The sequence below is a fragment of the Canis lupus genome, chromosome 9 (genome assembly GCF_048164855.1).
Source record: "Canis lupus baileyi chromosome 9, mCanLup2.hap1, whole genome shotgun sequence".
Taxonomy (NCBI): Eukaryota; Metazoa; Chordata; class Mammalia; order Carnivora; family Canidae; genus Canis; species Canis lupus.
This window is the reverse complement of record NC_132846.1, coordinates 71,899,249-71,920,266: the sequence shown is the minus strand read 5'-3', so window position 1 is coordinate 71,920,266 and position 21,018 is coordinate 71,899,249. Positions and strand designations below refer to the sequence as shown.

The 21,018-nt window shown below is 59.5% G+C and overlaps 1 protein-coding gene and 1 long non-coding RNA gene across 9 annotated transcripts; one reads left to right on the top strand and one right to left on the bottom strand.

Moving 5' to 3' along the window:
* Positions 1 to 14,067: 14,067 nt before the first annotated feature.
* On the bottom strand, positions 14,068 to 17,851 carry LOC140640508 (uncharacterized). Of its 5 annotated transcripts, XR_012037262.1 has the most exons (7): positions 17,241 to 17,851; positions 16,719 to 17,153; positions 16,363 to 16,510; positions 15,891 to 16,044; positions 15,040 to 15,161; positions 14,715 to 14,852; positions 14,068 to 14,259 (listed from the first exon to the last, which is right to left on the bottom strand). It is a non-coding gene; the product is annotated as an uncharacterized lncRNA (long non-coding RNA). The 5 variants fall into 5 exon arrangements; XR_012037259.1 differs by having other exon boundaries at positions 14,715 to 15,161; XR_012037258.1 differs by lacking the exon at positions 15,040 to 15,161 and having other exon boundaries at positions 14,069 to 14,259; positions 17,241 to 17,846.
* On the top strand, positions 16,693 to 20,776 carry ANKRD9 (ankyrin repeat domain 9). 4 transcript variants are annotated; one of them, XM_072840019.1, is made up of 3 exons: positions 16,693 to 16,922; positions 19,138 to 19,206; positions 19,668 to 20,776. In XM_072840019.1, the coding sequence occupies exon 3, from the start codon at positions 19,707 to 19,709 to the stop codon at positions 20,676 to 20,678; it is 972 nt and encodes a 323-aa protein (XP_072696120.1). In that variant the 5' UTR covers positions 16,693 to 16,922; positions 19,138 to 19,206; positions 19,668 to 19,706; the 3' UTR covers positions 20,679 to 20,776. The 4 variants fall into 4 exon arrangements, with proteins under 4 accessions (XP_072696120.1, XP_072696117.1, XP_072696119.1 ...); XM_072840016.1 differs by lacking the exon at positions 16,693 to 16,922 and adding an exon at positions 18,043 to 18,203; XM_072840018.1 differs by lacking the exon at positions 16,693 to 16,922 and adding an exon at positions 18,476 to 18,554.
* The last annotated feature ends 242 nt before the right edge of the window (positions 20,777 to 21,018 follow it).

Genomic DNA, 21,018 nt, shown 5'->3' with positions numbered 1-21,018 from the left:
CTTGTGTGACCTTGATGTCTGTCCACTCAGCTGCCACCTGTCTCAGGAGGACCTGGGCCACCCCTCCCAGCCCCTGTCACCTTGTCCTCCCCCCAGCCTCCCAGCCCACCCACCCTGTCTTCAGGACCGCTGCTCTTCCTTGCTGGTTAGATTCCAGGCACATCCAGCTCATCCCCCTAACAGACTTCCAGGCTGTGTTCATCAGTTTGCAGGTTAAAAATCAATAATCAGGTTTCATGCTCTTGCAAATCTGTAAACCTTGGAACAAGCAACTTTGAAACAGGATCCTCTTCTATCCTTGGTTTTAGCCTCCCCGGGCTTCCTGCTGCAGCGTCACAAAATGTCAGGGCGTGGGGGTGCCTTGCAGACAGCTTTCCTGTATCCCCGATAGAGACACCACCCTGCAGCCCCAGGCAGGAGCTCAGAGTAGGATGGGACTTGCCAAGGGCACACAGCGCCTTGGTCTCACTGTCCTCCCAGTTCCTGCCCCCACCTCCACCCCCTCCCGTGGTCCAAGGGAGTAGAACCCCACCCCTGCCTTTTGACCTGGGCATCTGCTGCTTAGGATTAAGATCCTTCTAAGTCAGTCTGAGAAGGACAAGTACCATATGATTTCACTCCTATGTGGAATCAAACAAAACAGATGAACGAGGGGGAAAGGAAAGACAAATAAGATGAAATCAGAGATGGAGACAAACCATAAGAGACTCTTAACTCTAGGAAACAAACAGGGTCGCTGGAGGGGGGAGGGGTGGAGCATGGCATCTGGGGGATGGGCATGAAGGATGAGCACTGGGTGTTACATGCAACGGATGAATCACTAAATTCTACCCCTGAAACTAATAACTAATAATACAGTATATGTTAACTAAATTGAATTTCAATTTAAAAAAAAAAAGGAAAAGATACTTCAGGGGCGCCTGGGGGGCTCAATCAGTTAAGTCCCCGACTCTTGATTTCGGCTCAGATCATGATCACAGGGTTATGAGCTTGAGCTCCAGTCAGGCTCCGCACTCAGCCTGGAGTCTGCTTGGCCCTCTCCCTCTGCCCCTCCCCTCGTTCTCTCTCTCTCTTTCAAATAAATAAGTAAATACATAAATTTTTTTAAAAAAGAAAAATAATTAAGATACTTCCCCATCTCCATTATACATAGGTGTGGCTGTGTGATTAAACTTTGGCCTAGATATAAATTTAGAGTTTGATATTGGGAAGGGCTCTTAAAGGGCAAGGCATACCCTACTCCATGCCTTCTGCTGCTACCTGTAACACAGGTCTAATGGCAGGAGCTTCAGCAGCCACTTTGGACCATGAAGCAATCTTGGAAAGGAAAACTATGCATGGCAGAGCCATAGTATAGGAGCCCAGGCTCCTGACCCTGCCATACTGCTTGGCATACAAGCCCTGGCCACCTATAAACATTTTTTTTCCCTTAAGATTATTTATTTGAGAGAGAGAGAGAGAGAGAGAGAGAGAGAGAGAGAGCATGAGTTGGGGGAGGGGCAGAGGGAGAAGCAGATTCTGTGTTGACCAGGGAGCCCTACACAGGGCTCTATCCCAGGGCCCCAGGACCATGACCCCAGCCTAAAGCAGATGTTAACTGATCCAGGCACCCCCATCTTCTTCTTCTTTTTTTTTTCTAAGATTTTTATTTATTTAGTTGGGAGGGAGAGATGAGTGCAAGACAGAGAGAGAGAAAGAGAGAGCGAGCACAGAGGCGGAGAGAAGAGCAGACTCCCCACAGAGCAGGAAGCCTGATGTGGGGCTCAATCCCAGGGCCCTGAGATCATGACCTGAGCCGAAGGCAGACGCTTCACTGACTGAGCCACCTCGGCACCCAAAAACCAGCCATTATTGTGTTGGGTTTCCTTCTGGGTCTGCTTGACTCAGTCCCATACTCCCCTCGCTGTCCCAGGGACTTCTGTAAGGAGTCCGAAGAGGAACAGTGAGGTCTTGGTGCAGAGCAGCCCTGGGGTTCGTGACTGGACACCTCATGGGGGAAGAGTGGGGGAGGGGCCCACAATTATTTTAGTAGCTTAAGGCCTTTGCACAGGACATCTTACAGAGAAGCTCAACAACAACAGCCCTCCTTAGAGAAGCAAGGAAGGGAGTCCCCCCGGCCAGCCTCCCCTCGTGGGTCCCAGAGCCCCCAGCACACAGAGCGTCGCCAGAGCTGTGCTCCCAGAAGCAGCCCCTGTGCCCCTTACCCTGGGGTGGCTGGGCCCCTGGGGGTCGGAATGACAGGCTGATGGGAGGCTGCGGGGACTTAGCCTGGGAGGCGCACACAACCACTGCCTCCTGGGGCCAGGGTGCGGCCTCTCTCGCCGGGGTTCCAGGGCCTTGGGCGAGTGAGGGAAGCAGCAGGTGTCCTCTCTCCAGGCCCCTGCCTGCGCATGGCTGGACAGCCGGGATCACGGTCAAGGCCAGGGGAGCACAACGGTCCCCTCACCCAGCCTCTTTGATACAGACTGGCTGGGTCCAGGACCCCGGGTTGTGGGGGGTCCGCATGGGGCCACCCAGGAGGCTTCTCGGCTTCTCACAGGAGGGAGATGGAAGGCGGGCTGCCAGGAGGCCAGAGCAGACCTCATCGACGGCATGGAGTGCGGGACAGAGGGAGTATCTGGGGGATGCAGAAGGGAGAGGGCCTGGTCCTGGCTTGGGGTTCGGGCTTTTGTTTTTGTTTTAAAGACTATTTGAGCAGCCCCAGTGGCCCAGCAGTTTAGCGCCGCCTTCAGCCCAAGGTGTGATCCTGGAGACCCGGAGTCAAGCGGCACGTTAGGCTCCCTGCACGGAGCCTGCTTCTCCCTCTGCCTGTGTCTCTGCCCCTCTCTCTCTCTCTCTGTGTGTGTGTCTGTCATGAATAAATAAATAAAATCTTAAAAAAAAAAAAAAAGACTGTGTTTATTTGAGAGAGAGTGGAAGCGAAAGCTGGGAGTGGGGGGGGACTCCCCACTGAGCACAGACTTGGGGCTCATTCCCACCACCCTGAGATCACGACCTGAGCCGAGACCTGAGCCGAAACCAAGAGTCGGATGCTCAACGGACTGAGCCCCGCAGGCGCCCCTGGGGTCCAGGGTTTTTATTGAGGACTGTGGCCCCGAGCTCGTGCTCGCTCCTCCTCAGGCATCCAGGCCTGGAGACCAGTGTTTGGTGTCCTCGCCAAGTCCCTTAGGCCCTGGGGCCAGGGGGCTGGGTGAGTCAGTGGTCACTCCTTAGATGGCATCTACTGTGCTGGGAAATCCCAAAGAGGTCTGAAAGTCCTTGACCTTTATTCTTTTTTTTAAAGATTTTATTTATTTATTCATGAGAGACACCTGTAGAGACACAGGCAGAGGGAGAAGCGAGCTCCATGCAGGGAGCCCGACGCAGGACTCGATCCCAGGTCTCCGGGGTCATGCCCTGGGCTGCAGGCGGCGCTAAACCGCTGCGCCCCGCGGGCTTGACCTTCATATGGCCTTGACCTTCATATGGAAGACAGACGGGGGGGGGGGGGGCGCGCTGGAGGGCCGCGAGAGGCAGGGTGCAGTCCCAGCAACGGGAGCAGGTTCCGCCTCCCGCACCTGTCCCGCGGGGCCGCCCGCGTCAGTCCCGCCTCCGGCCACCAGGGGCGCTCGGCCCGGCCGCTGCGCGTCAGTCCCGCCTCCGGCCACCAGGGGCGCTCGGCCCGGCCGCTGCGCGGGGCGCGGAGACCGCGGGGGACCCAGCGCCGCGGCGCCCCGCAAGCCCGAGGGCTGGCCCGCAGCCGCGAAGCACCCCGTGCCGACCCGCCCCGGGGGGCTTATGCTTGCGTGCGGCGCGTCCGCAGGAGGCAGGGCACGGGTCGGGGGGTGCTTTCTCCCCTAAGTGGCCGATGGAACGTTACCTCCTCGAACGCTGCCGCCAATGTTTCCCTCGCTGTGGAGGCGGGTGAGCTCAGACCCCGGGACCCGCGGGCTGCAGCACCCAATCCACCGGTTTATTGAAGAATCCTCGTGGGTGTGGTGCTCTGGTCCTTTCATATGGGAATGAAGTTCCGATGTTGAGTAATGACGATTTTCTGCTTTCCCCTGCTTTCCCCTGCTCCCCCACCTCCCACCCCGAATGTGCGAGTCAACCTGATGCTCCGGATGCTGACCCGTGTCTGTCCTGTGGCCACTCCCTCCCACCACACACCCACTCACCCCTCCTAGTTGAGAAGGTTGTAGGAGAGCTCGAGCTTTGTGGTCAGAGTGACCGGGTGTCACTTGTGGCTCTGGTGCTACCGGCTGTGGGACCCTGGGCATGTCACTTAACCTCTCAGCCTCCATTTCCACTCCACTCCACTTTCACTCCCCGCTGAGGCCAATATGGGGATGAGGTTTGGGGCAGGGACAGTAGCAGGATGCTGTTTTTCCTCCCTGGCACAGAGCAGGTTCCTGAGAGCCCTAAAGCGGACCTGTTGGAGGGCTTCCCACTGGGCAGGGGCACCATGTCCATCAGAAGCCATCTGAGGGGACACCTGGGTGGCTCAGTGGTTGAGCGTCTGTCTTTGGCCCAGGGTGTGATCCCAGGGTCCCGGGATCCAGTCCCACATCGGGCTCCCTGCATGGAGCCTGCTTCTCCCTCTGCCTGTGTCTCTGCCTCTCTCTCTGTCTCTCACAAATAAAATAAAATCTAAAAAAGAAAAAAGAAAAAAGAAAAAGAAAGAAAGAAAGAAAGAAAAGAAAAGAAAAGAAAAGAAAAGAAAAGAAAAGAAAAGAAAAGAAAAGAAAAGAAAAGAAAAGAAAAGAAACGAAACAGAAGCTGTCTTGGGCAGACTCGGGAGCCTGGAAAAGCAGAGCTACCGAGGCCAGTGTGAGCAGCGCCTACCCTCCAGCCCCGCTTCCAGGAAGGGGAGCCTCAATGAGGCTACGGGAGGGTGTGCTGCGCTGCTGGGAGGCTCCTCTCCAGGGGAACATGTAACCTTCGGGTCTGCTCCTCTCCTCCTGTTGCCCTCACTTCCAGGCTCCTCAGGCCCTCTGCTGCCCGGCACTGACATCTGAGTCCGCCACCCCTGCCCCCAGCAACTGTGATGTCCCTTTGCGGGTGAGTGACGCACCCAGATTTCACTCATTGGTCTCAAGGCCCAGCTGCGTGAGGCCTCCCTGGCCTGGTACCTCTGCCCTGGCCAGGCCCACGCCAGCCTGCCCGGGAGACAAATACTTCTGGCTGTAAGGGGCCGAGGCCTTCCCGGTGTGTCTTGGTGTGTAGATCTCTGTGCACGATGAGCTCCTGGGTGCATGGAGGAACTGTGTTTTTTTTTTTTGTTTTTTTTTTTGAATTGTGGGAAAATGCATGTAACATAAAAGTCACCACGCAGCCGTTTTTAAGTGCACAGCTCGGTGGTATGACGTGCATTCAGCGCTGTGCAGCCATCATTACCATCCATCTCCAGAACTTTTCTCATCTTCCCACACTGAAAGTCTGTCCGCGTTAAATACAAACTCCCCTGTCCCCCCCCTCCCCTCGGCCCCTGGCTCGCCTCATTCTGCTCTCTCTGTGAGTTTGACGACTCTACGAATCTCCTGTGAGTGGAATCAGGCAGTATGTGTCCTTCTGTGACTGTTTCACTTGGCATAACGCCCTGGAGGTTCATCCAGGTTGCAGCCTGTGTCAGCACGTCCTAACTTTTTAAAACTGAGTGATAGCCCATAGTGTGGATGGTTTTTGTTTATCTAGTCATCTGCTGGAGAGAAGCTGGAGGACGGGCAAAGGGAGAGGGACTCTCAATATCAAGCAGGCTCCACACTCAGTGCATGAGCCAGGTTAGAAGCTCGATCTCACGACTCTGAGATCATGACCTGAGCTGAAATCAAGAGTTGGACACCTAACCGACTGAGCCACCCAGGCGCCCCCTATCCATTCACCTGTTGATGGACCCTTGTTTTTTTCCACCTTCTGCCAATTGTGCACAATGCTGCCATGCACATGGGTGTGCAGATAAGGAACACGATCTTGGTGGCGGCTTCACATTATCACGTCCTGGGGTCTGGCCTGTGCACCTACTGGTGTAACAACATCCCCTGGTGGTGTGATGGGGCTGCCTGGAGGGGACCTGGAGAGCTCCAGACCTGCTGGAGGATGAAGTTCAAGGTCTGAGCTGCTGGTCCTCTGAATCCCAAGCTCAACCCTAACCGAAGGGAGGAGGTGGCTGGGGGAGCAGTCAGTCCTGCCTCTGGGCTGAGCCTCACAGGGACCCCTTTTGACAAGGTGCCTGGGAGATGGATGGTGTGGAGATGGGAGTGGGGGTGTGTTTTGGGGGGGAAGGTCCCAGGCTCTCCCCGCACACTGCTTTTCTCCTGGGCAGCCTGTGCCTTCCTGCCAGCACCCGTTTTCTCAGGGAACCCCCACAGCGAGGACCTCAGCTCCTTGCACAAGTCCAAGGGTGTCCTCTGTGGGGTCTAGGACTTTGCACCGACTCTTCAGTGGGTGTCTGCGCACAGGGGCCTGTGGGGACCCCTCCCCTGTAGCTCCAGGCTCAAGTCAGCGGGACCCTGTCCCCACAGGGAGAGGAACTGGGGGAGGTTGTCCCGCCGAACCCCCAGGCACATACGCCGCCTACTGCTCCCAGGGATCTTCCTCCCCAAAGTGTGCGCCTGGAGGCTGGGCCCCACCCCGACAGAGGAGTGTCTCTATTGGTCCAGAACTAATTGTGTGCTTCACCTGTGCAGCTGGGTGGGGGGCCTCCCCTGGGCCCTGAGCTCATTATTGGAAGGAAACGGATTTCCCCAGTTTGGGAGAATGCCGACTTGGGGGGCGAACCTATTGTGGTTTGGAGCACTTATCATTCACGACAGGCCTCATTTCCTCAAGGAGAGTTTGCTGTAAACAACTCAGAGGGCACCTTCCTACCTAGCAGGGACTCCTGACCTAAGGGCCGCAGGTGGCACTGCAAAATACGCAGGCCCCAAGGGTTTGGGGCAGACACCTGGAAGGCTCGGGCTGCTGCCGGCCCCGCGGGGCTCTCAGCTAGCTGCAACCACTCCCCAGGCCTAGGCCTCCATCCTTTTTTCTTTTTAAGAACTATATTGATATATTAGGGTGCCTGGGTGGCTCAGTCCTTAAGCTGCTTGTCTTCAGCTCAGGTCACGATCCCAGGGTCCTGGGATCCAGCCCCGCTTGGGGCTCCCTGCTCAGCGGGAAGTCTGCTTCTCCTCCAGGCACTCATACTCTCTAATTGATAAATAAATTTTTTAAAAATAAAGAACTATATTTACATATATCATGATATGTATCATAATATATATGATTGTTATTCTTTTTAGTAGGCTCCACACCCAGCGTGGAGCTCAACCTGGGGCTTAAACTCACGTCCTTGAGATCAAGACCTGAGCTGAGATCGAGTTGGACGCCTCACCACCTGAGCCCCCCAGGTGCCCCCACTGATGCATAATTTATGCACCACGACTTCCCCTTGGAAGGGCACGAGTCACGGCTTCTCAGTAAGCTGATGGAGTTGCTCGGCCTGGGCACCGCCCAGGTGTGGTCTGGTCTACCTGGGGCCTCTCTCAGGAGTCCCTGCTCCCAGCCCCAGCCTCAGGCAACCACTAACCTGATCTTTGCCAAGTCTATGGATTTGCCTCTTCCCTACACTTCAAGAGCAACCTTATATTATGTAGTCTTTTGTGTTTAGTTTCTTTTTCTTTTTAAAAAATATTTTATTTGGGGATCCCCGGGTGGCTCAGTGGTTTAGCGCCTGCCTTTGGCCCGGGGCGTGATCCTGGAGACCCAGGATCGAGTCCCACGTCGGGCTCCCGGCATGGAGCCTGCTTCTCCCTCTGCCTGTGTCTCTGCCTCTCTCTCTCTCTGTGCCTCTCATGAATAAATACATAAAATCTTTAAAAAAATATTTTTTATTTATTTATTTGACAGAGAGAGCACAAGCAGGGGGAGCAGGGAGCCCGAGGGCAGGGCTCTATCCCAGGATCCCGGGATCATGACCTGAGCCGAAGGCAGGATAATTTTTGCCGGATAATTTTTCATCGTGTGGCTCTACTACACATTATTGGTCTATTCGGTGTGAACACGCGCTTCCATGTTTTGCCCTCGTGAACGATGCTGCTGTGAGTGTCCGTGTACAGATCTGTGTGTGGGCCTCAGTTTTCATTTCTCTCGGGCAAATACGGGGCAGTAGCATTGCCGTGTCATATAGTACGTGTGAGAAACTGCCAAACTGTTTCCAAAGTGGCCACACCATTTACGTTCCCACCTGCAATGTGGGAGAGTCCCAGCTTGCCACAACCTGGTCACCGGTGGGTGTGGTCAGTCCTTTTATTGTTAGTCATTCTAATAGGTGTGTGGTGGTGTTTCATTCTGGCTTTAACTCGCATTTCCTAATGGCTGCAGCATCTTCTCCTGCGCTTGTTGGTCAGCTGTGTATCTCCCTCAGTGAAGTGTCCTTTCAAGTCATTTTCCCTTTTAAAAATTGGGTCATGGGCCACCTGGCTGGCTCAGTCAGTGGAGCGTGGGACTCTTGATCTCGGGGTTGTGAGTTTAAACCCCACGGTGGGCGTAGAGATAACTTAAAAATAAAATCTTAAAAAAAAAATTGGGTCATGTGTCTTAATAAGTTCCAAGAGTTCTTGATATATTCTGGATAGACCTATGATTTGCAACTATTCTCTCTCTCGGTTTGTGGTATCAGTGGTGTCTTTGGAGGTGCACATATTTTTAATTTTTACAAAGTCCATTTTATCAATTTTTTTCTTTTACAGAAAAAATATAAAATATCTAAGGCCTTTTTGCCTAACACCAAAATCATGAAGATTATCTCCCAAGCAAAAAAAAAAAAAAAAAAGATTATCTCCCAAGCTCATTCTTGAATTTACCTAATTTTCCCTCCAGCCCCCACTTCCCAGGCCTGACAGTTCCACTTCCTCAGCCTTTTCTTCTCCCACTTAGGTACCTCACTTTTGCCCCCCTTTACTCCCCACTTTTGTCTCTTTTATGAGTGTTTTTTGTTTTAATTATTTGTTTGTTTCTTAAGTAGGCTCCCTGCCCAGCATAGAGCCTAACACAGGGCTTGAACTCACAACCCTGAGATCAAGACCTGAGCTGAGGATGCCTGGGTGGCTCAGTGGTTGAGCATCTGCCTTTGGCTCAGAGCGTGATCCCTGGGGTCCTGGAATCCAGTCCCACATCGGGCTCCCTTGCAGGGAGCCTGCCTCTTCCTCTGCCTATGTCTCTGCCTCTCTCTGTATCCCATGAACAAATAAAATCTTAAAAAAAAAAAGAAAAAAGAGGGAGAAGAGAGGAGTCCTTCCTGGCTGCCTCCTCTATAGCACCTGCCCCACCCACCAGGTCCTGTCACACTATTGCATCGTCCTGCTTTTGTTGTCCACAGAGCACTAGCTCCAATCAGCAAATTTCCCAGTTAATACCTTTACATAGTGGTTGGTTATCCTCCAGTGTCTCTGGGCCACAGGACAGGAGCAGGGAGTTGAACAGAGCTCCTGCCTCTCTTTGGTCAAGCCCTTCCTCCTCCAGAAGCCCTCCTTGGTTATTCTGGTGGTTCACCATCTCCTCTGTCTCCATTGCCTTCCCACTGGGTAAGCTGCCACATGGGTGGACCCCATGAACCATGCTTCCTGGTAGTCATGTGCTTGCAAAGCCTCAGTCCACGTTGGCTCTGGGCTTGGCTGCATCCCTCGTTCTGGCCAACGAAACGGGAGCAACAGTGATGGAAGTAGAGGTTTGATAGGCATACTGGGGCTTGTTCTCAGTGGAAGCTGGCTGGCATGCTGTGAGGAAGGCCAGGTTAGCCACATGGAGAGGCCGAGCAGAGGACAGCCAAAGAATCTGGGATGACAGCCGGTCCTGGCAGCCAGCTGAGCTCCCAGCTGACAGCTCACATCAACTGCAGCCTCGTAGGTGAAGCTACCATGCATGTTTAGCCCCCGTTGAACCTCCAGCTAACCGTAGCTATATACCTGAGTTCAGCAGATGTCACATAAAGCAAAAGAACCAACCAGTCAGTCCAGAGAATTGTGAGAAATAAGGAATCATTGCTGTTTCAAACCGCTGTTGTGGGGTTGTTTGTTACACAGCAGTAGACAGCTGATGCGCCTGTACAAGTCTTGTCTTTCGGGGTTCACTGCCATAACTGCAGTCCACTCTCCTCCCTCACTCCCTGGCCATCACTCTTGAAGGTGGGCAATTCTCCCAATCACCCCCCTTCTTGGGCCCAGGAAGGCCCTCCCAGGCCTTACTGACCTGTCTCCTCACCAGTCCAGTCCTGTGTTCCCTCCACGGTGGGCATCAAGAAGAGCCTAGGACTTTGATGACACTTGGTAAGGTCCTCCCCACCCTCAAGGACCATAGCTCCCCATTGGGCAAGGTAGGCAGAGGAAGGGAAGGCTTTCTGGGGACCCTTGATCTCCCCATCCCATTAGCCCTATACCCTCAGCCGGCTACCCCAGGCGTGTGGGGGCAGAGGACAGGCTTGGGACACAGTTAACATGAGAGGTGGCCCAGCAGCAGGTCACAACCGATGGCTGGGTTCCTGGGAGCCACTTCCCAGCTGTGTGCCTGTGACCAGCTCGTTCCTCAGACCACTCTGGGCTCGGTGTCTGCATCTGGGACCCTCGGCCAGGCTGGCACTCGAGAGGCTCATAAAAGTGCACCTGCGGGGACTCCTGGGTGGCTCCAGTGGTTGAGCATCTGCCTTCAGCCCAGGTGGAGATCCCCGGATCCTGGGATCGAGTCCCACATCGGGCCCCCCCGCAGGCAGCCTGCTTCTCCTTCTGCCTGTGTCTCTGCCTCTCTGTATCTCTCATGCATAAATAAATTTTTTTTTTTTTAAAAGTGCACCTGGAGAGGCGGAGGAAAAGACAGTGGCCAGAATCAGGGAAGCCGCTGGAGGACGCATTGAGGCCGCCGGCGGGTGGGCGACACAGTGCGAAGGTGTGCTGGCTGCGGGGCAGGGGGCTGTGCCAAGGGCTGGCCCGGGGTGCAGAGGCCCCTGCAGCCTGCAGGGGTGCAGAGGCGCGTCGGGCGGCCTCGAGCCGTCTCCCGTGGCGGCAGGGGGGAACCCTCGGCCCCACCTCCCACACCCGGAAACTGAAGCGCCCTCGGCCTCTTCCGCTCCGGGAGAGCCGCCCTCCCCACGCTGCGGCCCCGAGGTCCGAGGGCTCCCGGGCGGGGGAGGCGCGGGGAGAGGAGGCCCCGCCCCCAGCCGGCTTCTCGCCCCGCCCCGCCGGACAGTCCGCCCCGCCCTCCGCGCCCCGAGACTTCCGATTGGCTGGTCGGGGCAGCCGGTGGGCGGGGCGGGGCGGGCGGAGGGGGCGGGGCCGGAGAGCCCGGGCCGGCGGCTTCCGAGAGCCGCAGGCGCACCGTGGGCGGGATCGCGGCGGTTTCCCAGCGAAGATGGGGCCCCAGAGGCCTGCGGAGACGCAAGCGCGCGGGCCCCGCCGCCGGGTGAGGGCGCTCCGAGGTCCTTGCCCGGGCCACCTGGCCCCGCACCCTCGCCGGGCCGGGCCCCGCCGCAGGCTGCGAAGTCGCGCGCGGCCGCCAGGGGACGGTGTCGGCCCGCGCTGGGCTGGTGGGGCGGGACCGCGCGCCTGCAGGCTCGGTCCCGGCGCCCACGGGAAACTGAGGCCGAGCCACACACGGGCTCCCGCTGGTGCCTGGCCCCCTTCCCAGGGCCGCGGGGCGGGGTCCGGTAAAGGGACCCAACTTTCCAAGCCCTGCGCCCGACGGTGCGTCAAACCGAGTCAACGTCACCCACCGTCCCTCCAGACCCCTGCTTTGGCCCCTTGCCGAGTGGTGCCGCCTCCCCGACCTTGTTTCCCCGCGAGTCACCACCGGGAGAGCAGAGCGGGGTTTCTCCGGACGCAGGGATCCGGGCTCCCACGGCTGGGGGGCCTTGGGAGGGGGAGTGTCCCCACGCTCAGCTGCACACAGGAGCCACTGTTACAAGAGAGAGCTGTGGGACCTGGGCCAGGCCTGGCCCTCCGACCTCAGTGGCCCCTCCTGCCTCACTTCACTGCAAGCCACAACTCTTTACCCACGATGGGTTAGTGGAATATAAGGCAGGAGGCTCAGACAATGGGGGGCTGTCCTTGCCCGGACCCACCTTGGCTGTGCTTGTCCCCTTGGCTCTGGGTGCTGGGCTTCCAGCCTCCCGTGCTGCCGCAGCCGGGCGGCCTAGCCAGATACCTCTTGGCCTTAGGGGGCACAGACACGCTCAAGGTCACACAGCCAGGCGGCTGTACTGTGCCCTTGGTGCTGGTGGGGAGGGGGCAAGCTCAGCCTTCCACCTTGCCACGGCCTCTGAGCTTGCCAGCCCCCCTCCTGCCCGGCCCAGGGCAGCCGGAGCTGGCCTCCACCTGAGGAGCCAGGTCTGTGTCTGTCAGTCTGCACTGGGGCTGGGCCTCTGCTGAAATCTGCCTGTGTGTAGGGCTTCCTAGGGGCGAGGACTCTGGGGCAGCCCGGATGAATCACGTCCTTCCTGCTCCCAGCCCTCAGGAGTGGGCACCTCAGGCATCAGGACCTGCCCACACTCCCCACAGCTAACCAGGCCTGCTGGGCTCCCACCCCGGGGTGCTCTGACCACACCCACCCACCTAACTCCCTTTCCACTTAGTCATCAGCATTTATGGGGCACCTAGCATCCTCCTGCAGGGGCAAGTGGGCCCCTCCCCGTTGTCTGATGGGGGAGAAACCCCCAGGCGTGCAGGTCAGTGAGGTAGGGTGCTCCTGAAATGAGGCCATGCAGACTTCTGGGGACTGGCTGTCCAGGTCAGAGAGAACGGCAGGAGCAGTGCCCTGGGGCCCTGAGCACTGATGGCCAAGGCTCCTGGTGGAATGTGAGGGGCTCTGGCCTTGAGGCAGAACAGGGGTTTTAGTCTGAGATGAGGCGTCTTTAAGCTGAGAGGCTCTGAGCAGAAGAGGGCCCCAGCTGACATGGCTTTGACAGGATCCCTCTCAGCTGGAGGAGGCTGGAGCTGAAAAGGAAGCCTTGAGAATGGGGGTGGGATGGAGCTGTGCAGCCTGGTGGGGGGCAGAGTGTTTGAAGACAGAGCCTAAGGGCTTTGGCTGATGATGCAAAGGGCTGCTGAGCCGTCCTCACCTCAGGTAACCTCGTTCTTCCAGAAGCTTCTCCTGCTCACTCACCTCTGGTCCTCAGAACAGGCTCTAAGGGCCCATTTGCTGGATAAATTAATGAGTGGAGCTGCTTAGAAGAGCTGGCTGACTGCCCGGCTCCCCCGGCCAGGGCTGGGGGGCCCTGACTCGGCACCTCCAACCTGCATCTGAGGCCTCCCTTCTGTGAGTGGGAGAGACTTCTAGGAGGAGGGGCCACAGCTTTTCATCAGCTCTCATAAAGGAGTCTGAAAGCCCGAGGGGGCTTGGAACTCAGGAAACCAAAGCCTTCCCTTTCTGGGACAAGATGAAGCTTATTGGTTCCACCTCTGTGGGCAGAGCCTCAGATTCTCTACCTGTAACGTGAGCTGACAACCCAACCTACCTTACCGGGCAAGTCAGTGATATGATGGCTGTGAGACAGCATTTTGCCAATGGAAACTACCTCTTTAAAAACTTACCTTGGGGTGCCTGGCTGGCTCAGTCGGTGGAGCATGTAACTCTTGACCTCAGGGTCATGAGTTCAAGCCCCACGTTGGAGGTAGAGAGTACTGATAAACCAACAACAACAAAAGAAAGGTACCTTAACTACTCCAACTGGCCTATGCCAAAACGAGAATTTACCATGTCATTTAATGAGAAATCCCAAGATCCAGCACGGCGCAATCCAGAGATCCTACAAGGACCCAGAGATGCCACGGGAACTGTCTCACTGTGGGTGGATGGGGAATAGTGAAGTTTCAAGCATATGAGGGAGTTAGTTGGTCTCTAGGCTTCAGGCCCACACAGCCCTCTCCACGAGCCCAGCAGAGGTGCAGGGACCAGCTGCTGCGCGGCAAAAACCAGAGCTGGGAGGGGTAAATCGTGATTATTTTAGCTGTTCCACTTGGGACAGTTACCTAGATGGTTTCCAGGTTCTCATTGTTATAAACGCAGTGGGCGCCCCACCTCCTTGTTACTTGTACTCACTTGTATTCTCTCTTTTTTAAAAATTATTTTATTTATTTCTGAGAGACACAGAGACAGAGGCAGAGACACAGGCAGAGGGAGAAGCAGGCTCCATGCAGGGAGCCCGATGCGGGACTCGATCCTAGGTCTCTAGGATCACGCCCTGGGCCATGGCAGACACTCAACCCCTGAGCCACCCAGGTGTCCCTGACTTGTATTCTCTTCCAAGGTTTAACTCTGAAATAGACATAAAATATGAAATTAAAGCTAAATTCTTTCATAAAACTTTAAAGAAGTAAGCATGTGAACAAAACCCACAGTAGTGATTATTATACGTGGAGCTTGTTGGCATGCGGCCAAGTACTTATCTAGGATGAGATACCTACCCCCTCAATTGCTGGCCCCAAGCGCATAGCCTTGCCCCTGCCGGTGGGGCCCTCGGAGGTGCCCTGCCCAGCTCTGCCTGGGAGTGAGGGCCTGATTCCTACCCCTGCCAGCGCAGGCTGTCACTGCCGCCTAAGGGTTTGCCAGTAGGCAATCAAAGAGGTTGGTACGTTTGCTGATTTCTTTTTTTTTTTTTTTTTTTTTGCTGATTTCTTACAAAGCTGAATACCTCCGTGTGGTTATTGGCTATCGTGTAATTGCCTGTTCATACCCCTCGCCCATTTTCCTCCTGGGCTAATCCTTCTCACCGGCTTGCAGGAGATGTTTACACGTTCTGAGTGTGGCTCCTGCACTGTGCATGTTGGGCTCTTTGGTTCCCAGGATATCACTTGGCCTCACTTGGTTTTATCTCGTCTTTGGTCCATATTGGCATCTGAAGCTGAGCCCTGAAAGACCGGTTGGATGGCAAGGAGAGTTGTGTGGGAGAGCTTGAACCCAAGTGCAGGTGGGGACAAGCCCAGCCATCCAGGGGAGAAGCCGGAGGGGAAGGAGAAAGCACCCATGGAACAGGCCCTTGGAGGGCAGGTGGGCATTGGCCCAGCACAGCCCGGTGAAGTACAGGGCCCAGGTGACCTGGATGCAGGGGGTCGGATGTCCCCATCCTCTTTCCTGGTCCCGGCCGTTTCCCATATTGGCCTTGGAATCCTGCCCGCTGGAACACTTTCCTTTTCAGATCTGAAAGTCCACCTGATTCACTTCACAGATAAGAGACCTGGAGCTCAGACAGGTCTGAGGTGGAGTTCCTCAGCCTAAGTCCCACAGCTGGCAAGTAGCTGATTAGAACCCAGCATGTCTGGCACCAGCCTCCTCTCCCAGGAAGCTCCCTAACCCCCTCCCTCTACCTGTGTCACACACCCTGCCCCATGCTCCAAGGCCCTGCCTGACTCTACCTCCCTACCCTGGCACACCCAGATGCCTTCTGGGAAAAGCTCTCCCGGGAGAGAGGAGTGGGTTTTGGGTTGGGTTTCAGAGGGAAATAACAGGGTCAAAAGTCAAACCTCACACCAAGAAGATTGTGCTGGTTGGCACTCCCTGTCCGTGAGGGCATCTGGGACAGGGCAGTCCCCCCCACCCCAGGCCTCTTTGGTCTCTCCATCCTCTGCCCCCTCCTCCCTGCCCCAGCCACCCTTCACCCCCTCCAAGTCCATCTTTCCTTCCTGAGAGAAGCTGGCCCTTTGCACCCTGTTCACACTGTGCCCAAAGCAGTCTGCCATAAGCAGCAGCTGTGGAGGGTTACACCTTCCCTGGGTCTGGGCCCCAGCATGGCCCCAGGTAGGCACGGGCAGGATGTTCAAAGCCAGCAGTGCTGGGAGACCACGCGTGTGCCCAGACACAGGGGTGCAGCTCCCACCAGCAGAAGACGCCTCAGCGCCCCAGCGTGACCCAGAGTGGCATGTACCCCTGAGGGGGAGTCTAAAAGTAACCTTGGGGGATCCCTGGGTGGCGCAGCAGTTTAGCGCCTGCCTTTGGCCCGAGGTGTGATCCTGGAGACCCGGGATCGAATCCCACGTCGGGCTCCCGGTGCATGGAGCCTGCTTCTCCCTCTGTCTATGTCTCTGCTTCTCTCTCTCTCTGTGACTATCATAAATAAATAAAAATTAAAAAAAGAAAAAAGAAAATAAAAGTAACCTTGGGGGAGAGAGCAAGCTGCAGGTGCCGTGACAGCCAGCCAGTGTCGCAACGTCAGCTGCCACTGTGGGCAAGACCCAGGGCTGGGCTGGGGCAGGGCAGTCACAGGGGCCTTCAGATTTATCCGTCTGTTACTTCTTAAACTGGCCCCTGGCCCCAGGCGTTCATCACGATTACTTTTGTGCCTGAAATACTTCACTAACCAACGCACTTCCAAACCCTTCCGCCTCCACTTCCAGATCCTCAGGACAAAGCCCGGCTCCTTGCCTCAGCCCTCGAGGCCCGGCGGCCCCAGGTGACCTCCGAGGCCTGCCCTGGTCACGCCCAGACCTTTGCGCCAGCTGTTGCTCAGCCCGGAATGCTGGGTCTCTGCCCAACCTGGTCTTTCTGGCTAATCCACGTGCACAGGAAACTTCTAAGTGGTGGAGAAATAGGGTCAGACGTGACTTTTAGAAATATGCCTTTAGGAACCCCAGTGAGGAGGGCCAGGAGAGGTGGAGACCTGCCCCGAGGCCAGCTGCACACCCTGCACCCCCAACCGGTGCCCCCACATCCTCATTGGTGGCCATGGAGATGGAACCCCAGCCCCGGAAGAATGAGAACGAGGAAGCAAGGAGGCTCACGCCTTGAGTCCCAGGTGGTTCGGCTGGGGCGCCACTTCCCTAGGATGTCTCCCAGGGCCTGGGGGCTCCAAGCGGTCAAAGGTGCACCCCAGGATCTCCATTCAGCTTGTCACCCCCTCATCCTACTCGGAGAGCCCAGAATGGGAAAGCGAGGAAAAATGCAGGGCAACAGGGGCCCAGAGGGGTCGGCACGGGAAAGCTGAGGTGAGGCAGGTGGATCCCAGACCCCCGGCCCATGACCTAGTTTCTTTAAATCTGGTGGTCACCACGGACCCCGAGGCCAGTGGGGCTTATGAGACCGCACCCGCCTAGGTGGGGCAGTGCTTCGGGTGACGTATGTGGTCCGGTCTCAGCGTGGCCTTGATGGTGGTACCCCAAATCTTGGAACTTTTGTGGAGAGGCTGGAGTAGCTGGGGCCCAATCCGCCACAAATGTCTGCAGAAAAGTAGGGGAAACTCCCGGTTTCCCTTCTGGCTGCTGCTCACTTGGGGGCCACCTCCTCATGAGCCTCAGTTTCCTAACCTTTGAATTGGGGGGCAGAATTCCTACCGCGTGAGCAGCGGTGAAAATGAAGTGAAATCATTATGTTCAGCAAGAGCCTGGCACACAGCACGTGCTCATAAATGGCTGCGCGCGCCCATTCACCGGTTCCCTGGGAACTCAGCCTAGAGGGGGCTCCCGGGGCCCCGACCGGGGTCAGCCTGTGGGGGGGCTAGGGGACCCCGGCGGTGGTCAGCCTGGGGGGGTGCTCCCGGGGCCCAGACGGTGGTCAGCCTGGGGGGGGCTCCCGGGGCCCGACCGCGGTCAGCCTAGTTGGGGGGCTCCCGGGGCCCCGACCCCCGCCGGGCAGGACGCCATCGGGACCTCAGGGATCACAGCTCCGCCTCTTGACCCCTCCCTGTGCAGCCGGGGCGACCGTGGCCGAGGTCTCAAGGTCAGAGGGTCAGGGCGGAGGGGAGGTGGAGTAAGTCCCGGGGCGAGGGGGCGGGCGCTGTCCGCGGAACCGGGGCGCCCCGCGCGCGCCCAGACTCGCACGGAGCGCGGGCCCCAGCCGTGCTCCCGGGACCCCGCGGCCCGAGCCCTCCGCGCCCGCGGCTCGGGTTTCCGGGAGCCCCGCCCCCCGCGGGCCCTCAAGTTTCTCCCAACTTTTCCGCGGGTCCGGCCGGGCGCCCCGCCCCCCGGCCGGTGACGTAACAATGGTGCAGCGTGGCGGCCAATGAGCGGGGCCGGGGGCCAGCGGCGCGGGCCAATGGCGGCGGCGGACGGTCCCGCGGTCCTGCCGGGCCGGGGCCGCACTGCGCCGCCCGCCGCCCGCCCGCCCGCCGCCGGCGCCGCCGCCCAGCTCTCGGGCCGCGGCGGCTCAGAGCGCGGCTGCGGCGGGCGCGGGCGGCGGCGGCTCCCTCCGGCCCGCCTGTCTGGGGACCTTCCGTGCGCCTGCCGCGGGGAGGAGCGGGAGGAGCGCGCTGCGGCCCCGCCGCCCCCACGGTGAGCCCCCGGCCCCGGCCCCGGCCCCGGCCCCCGCCCCCGCCCGCCCGGCGCAGCCCCCCGCGGCCTCCCCTGGCCGCCGCCCCCTCGGGCCCGGGGCGCGAGCGCACGCAGGTGCAGCCTCGCCGCGCTGGCGACCGTCAGGCTCAGGCGGACGCCCTGGCCTCGCCCCCCGCGACCCGCGGCCGCCGGGAGGGGCTGGGAGGCGCCGGCGGGCGGCCCGGGCGCGCTGCCCGGCCCTCGGTGGCCCAACCCCCCATTCACCGAGCCGCGGCCGAGACTCGCTGCCCAGTGACGTGGGGCGGCCCAACTTTACGTAACCCGCCGGCGCCCCACGGGTCTCCCCACGGGGTGCGTGCGCCCGGGGCGCGCAGTCCAGGCTTGGGGGGCTGCTCCGGGCACGGCGACCCCCGAGGAGCACCGTGCCCCGCTCCGTAACTTGGTTACCCGGTGTGTGCGGACGCGGCCTGTCCGCCGACCCAGGCCCCTTGTGACCAAGGGCTTACCCTTGAGGGAAGGCCGTGGGGGAGCTGCGGCCAGGGTCAGGGGTCAGAGGCCAGGGTTCAGGTTGGGGCCGGGAGCTCAGAGGGCAAGGTCGGGCAGGGATCAAGCTGGGCTCCCTGTGGCCCGGGGGTCTCCCCGATTCTGGAATGAGCCCAAAGTGGGAGGGATGAGATCTGGGTTCTGGGCCCGGCCGTACCACGACCTGCTCACTGACCTTGGCCCGGCTTTCGCCCCTGGCTGGAAATGGGATGGCCGAGCCCGCTGCGGCTGGTAGTTGGGGGGGACCAGGAGGAGCGGCGGACCTGGAGGGGGTTTGCTGTCCAGAGTTGTGCTCAGGGCTCCATGTCGATTTCGTTCTCCTGCCCGCTCCACCCCGGCTCACCCTGCTGGGGCTCACAGCGTGCGTCCCCCCCCATCCCCTTTCTTACAGATGAGGAAGTTGAGGCTCAGAGAAGGAGAGTGATACACTCACGTCCTGTGATTGGAGTGCGGGACCCGGGTAGGTCTGGGCCTAGAACTCTGCCGGTGCCTGGCATGGCGGGGGGGCGGGGGGTGGGCTCTAGGAGCCCCCATCTGCGGTCAGGGGCAGAGGGAAAGGGTCATGGTTAGGTGGGGCTTGGCCCAGCTGGGGAGGTGGATCACGACACTCTACCCCCTTACGTGGTCTTTTCTGTTTGGGGTTGGATGTACCTGGTCAGCTGGGCCCTGCGCTGGAGGCGGCGGGCAGGTCGGTTTTCAGCGTGGCTCTGACTGTGGGTGGGCCTGTGAGGGGAGGGGCAGGGAAGGGCATCTCTAGCAGAGGCGCCAGAGGACGAGACTCAAAAAGGGAGAAGGGAGGGAGGTCAGGTGCAGCTCGATCAGGGGTGTGGGAGGTGGTTGGGGCCTAGGAGAGAAGGGAGCGGCGAAGGGTGGCTGGAGGGGCCTGGGCGGCGGAGCCTCACGGAGACCCCCTCCCCGCAGGTGGCCCATGCCGTGAGCCCCGGAGGTGCCGCCACCAGCATGCCGTGGGACGCGCGGCGGCCCGGGGGCAGCGCGGACGGCGGGCCCGAGGGCGCGGGCGCGGCGCGCTCCCGAGCGCAGAAGCAGTGCCGCAAGTCGTCGTTCGCCTTCTACCAGGCGGTTCGCGACCTGCTGCCCGTGTGGTTCCTGGAGGACATGCGCGCCAGCGAGGCCTTCCACTGGGACGAGCGCGGCCGCGCCGCCGCCTACTCGCCGTCCGAGGCGCTGCTCTACGCGCTGGTGCACGACCACCGGGCCTACGCGCACTACCTGCTGGCCACGTTCCCGCGCCGCGCGCTCGCGCCGCCCAGCGCCGGCTTCCGCTGCTGCGCGGCTCCCGGGCCGCACGTGGCGCTGGCCGTGCGCTACAACCGCGTGGGCATCCTGCGCCGCATCCTGCGCACCGTGCGCGACTTCCCGCCCGACGAGCGCGCGCGCCTGCTCGACCGGCGCGGCTGCACCCGCGTGGAGGGCGGCGGCACGGCGCTGCACGTGGCCTGCGAGCTGGCGCGCCCCGAGTGCCTCTTCCTGCTGCTCGGCCACGGCGCGTCCCCGGGCCTGCGCGACGGCGGCGGCCTGACGCCCCTGGAGCTGCTGCTGCGCCACCTGGGCCGCGACGCCGGAGCCGCCAGCGCCGCCGGCACCCCCGGCACCGCAGGGACGCCCGCCGCGCCCGGGGAGCCCCGCCAGCGCCGCCTGCTGCTGCTCGACCTGCTGGCGCTGTACGCGCCCGCCGCCCACGCCGCCGCCGGCCCCGCCCGCCGAGAGCTGCTGGGCGACCGGCCGCGCTGGCAGCGGCTGCTGGGCGAGGACAAGTTCCAGTGGCTGGCGGGCCTGGCGCCGCCCTCGCTCTTCGTGCGCGCCATGCAGGTGCTGGTCACCGCCATCTCGCCGGGTCGCTTCCCCGAGGCCCTGGACGAGCTGCCGCTGCCGCCCTTCCTGCAGCCGCTGGACCTCACGGGCAAGGGCTAGACCTCGGGCGCTGCCCGGGCGGTGGATTTTTGGAAAATACTATTTTTCAGAGCGTTGTACCCAGCACTTTACATATATTGATCTCTGTACAGGAGAAACTCTGCTTCGTGTGTTGCGGGCATCGCGCGGGCCGGGTCGGGCAGGCGGGCCCCGCTGCAGCTTTCCTGGGGGGCCGGCTGAGCTCAGCTCCCCGCGTCTTTCCCCTCTTGGCGAGGGCTTGGAGGTCATGCGACCCCCCCAGAGCCAGGCCTCAGCTCACTGCGCAGCCACCGAGGTCGGGGAGGACCAGCTTCCCATCTTGATCTAGAGCCTCCAGGACTATGTGTCCCAGAGGGAGTGA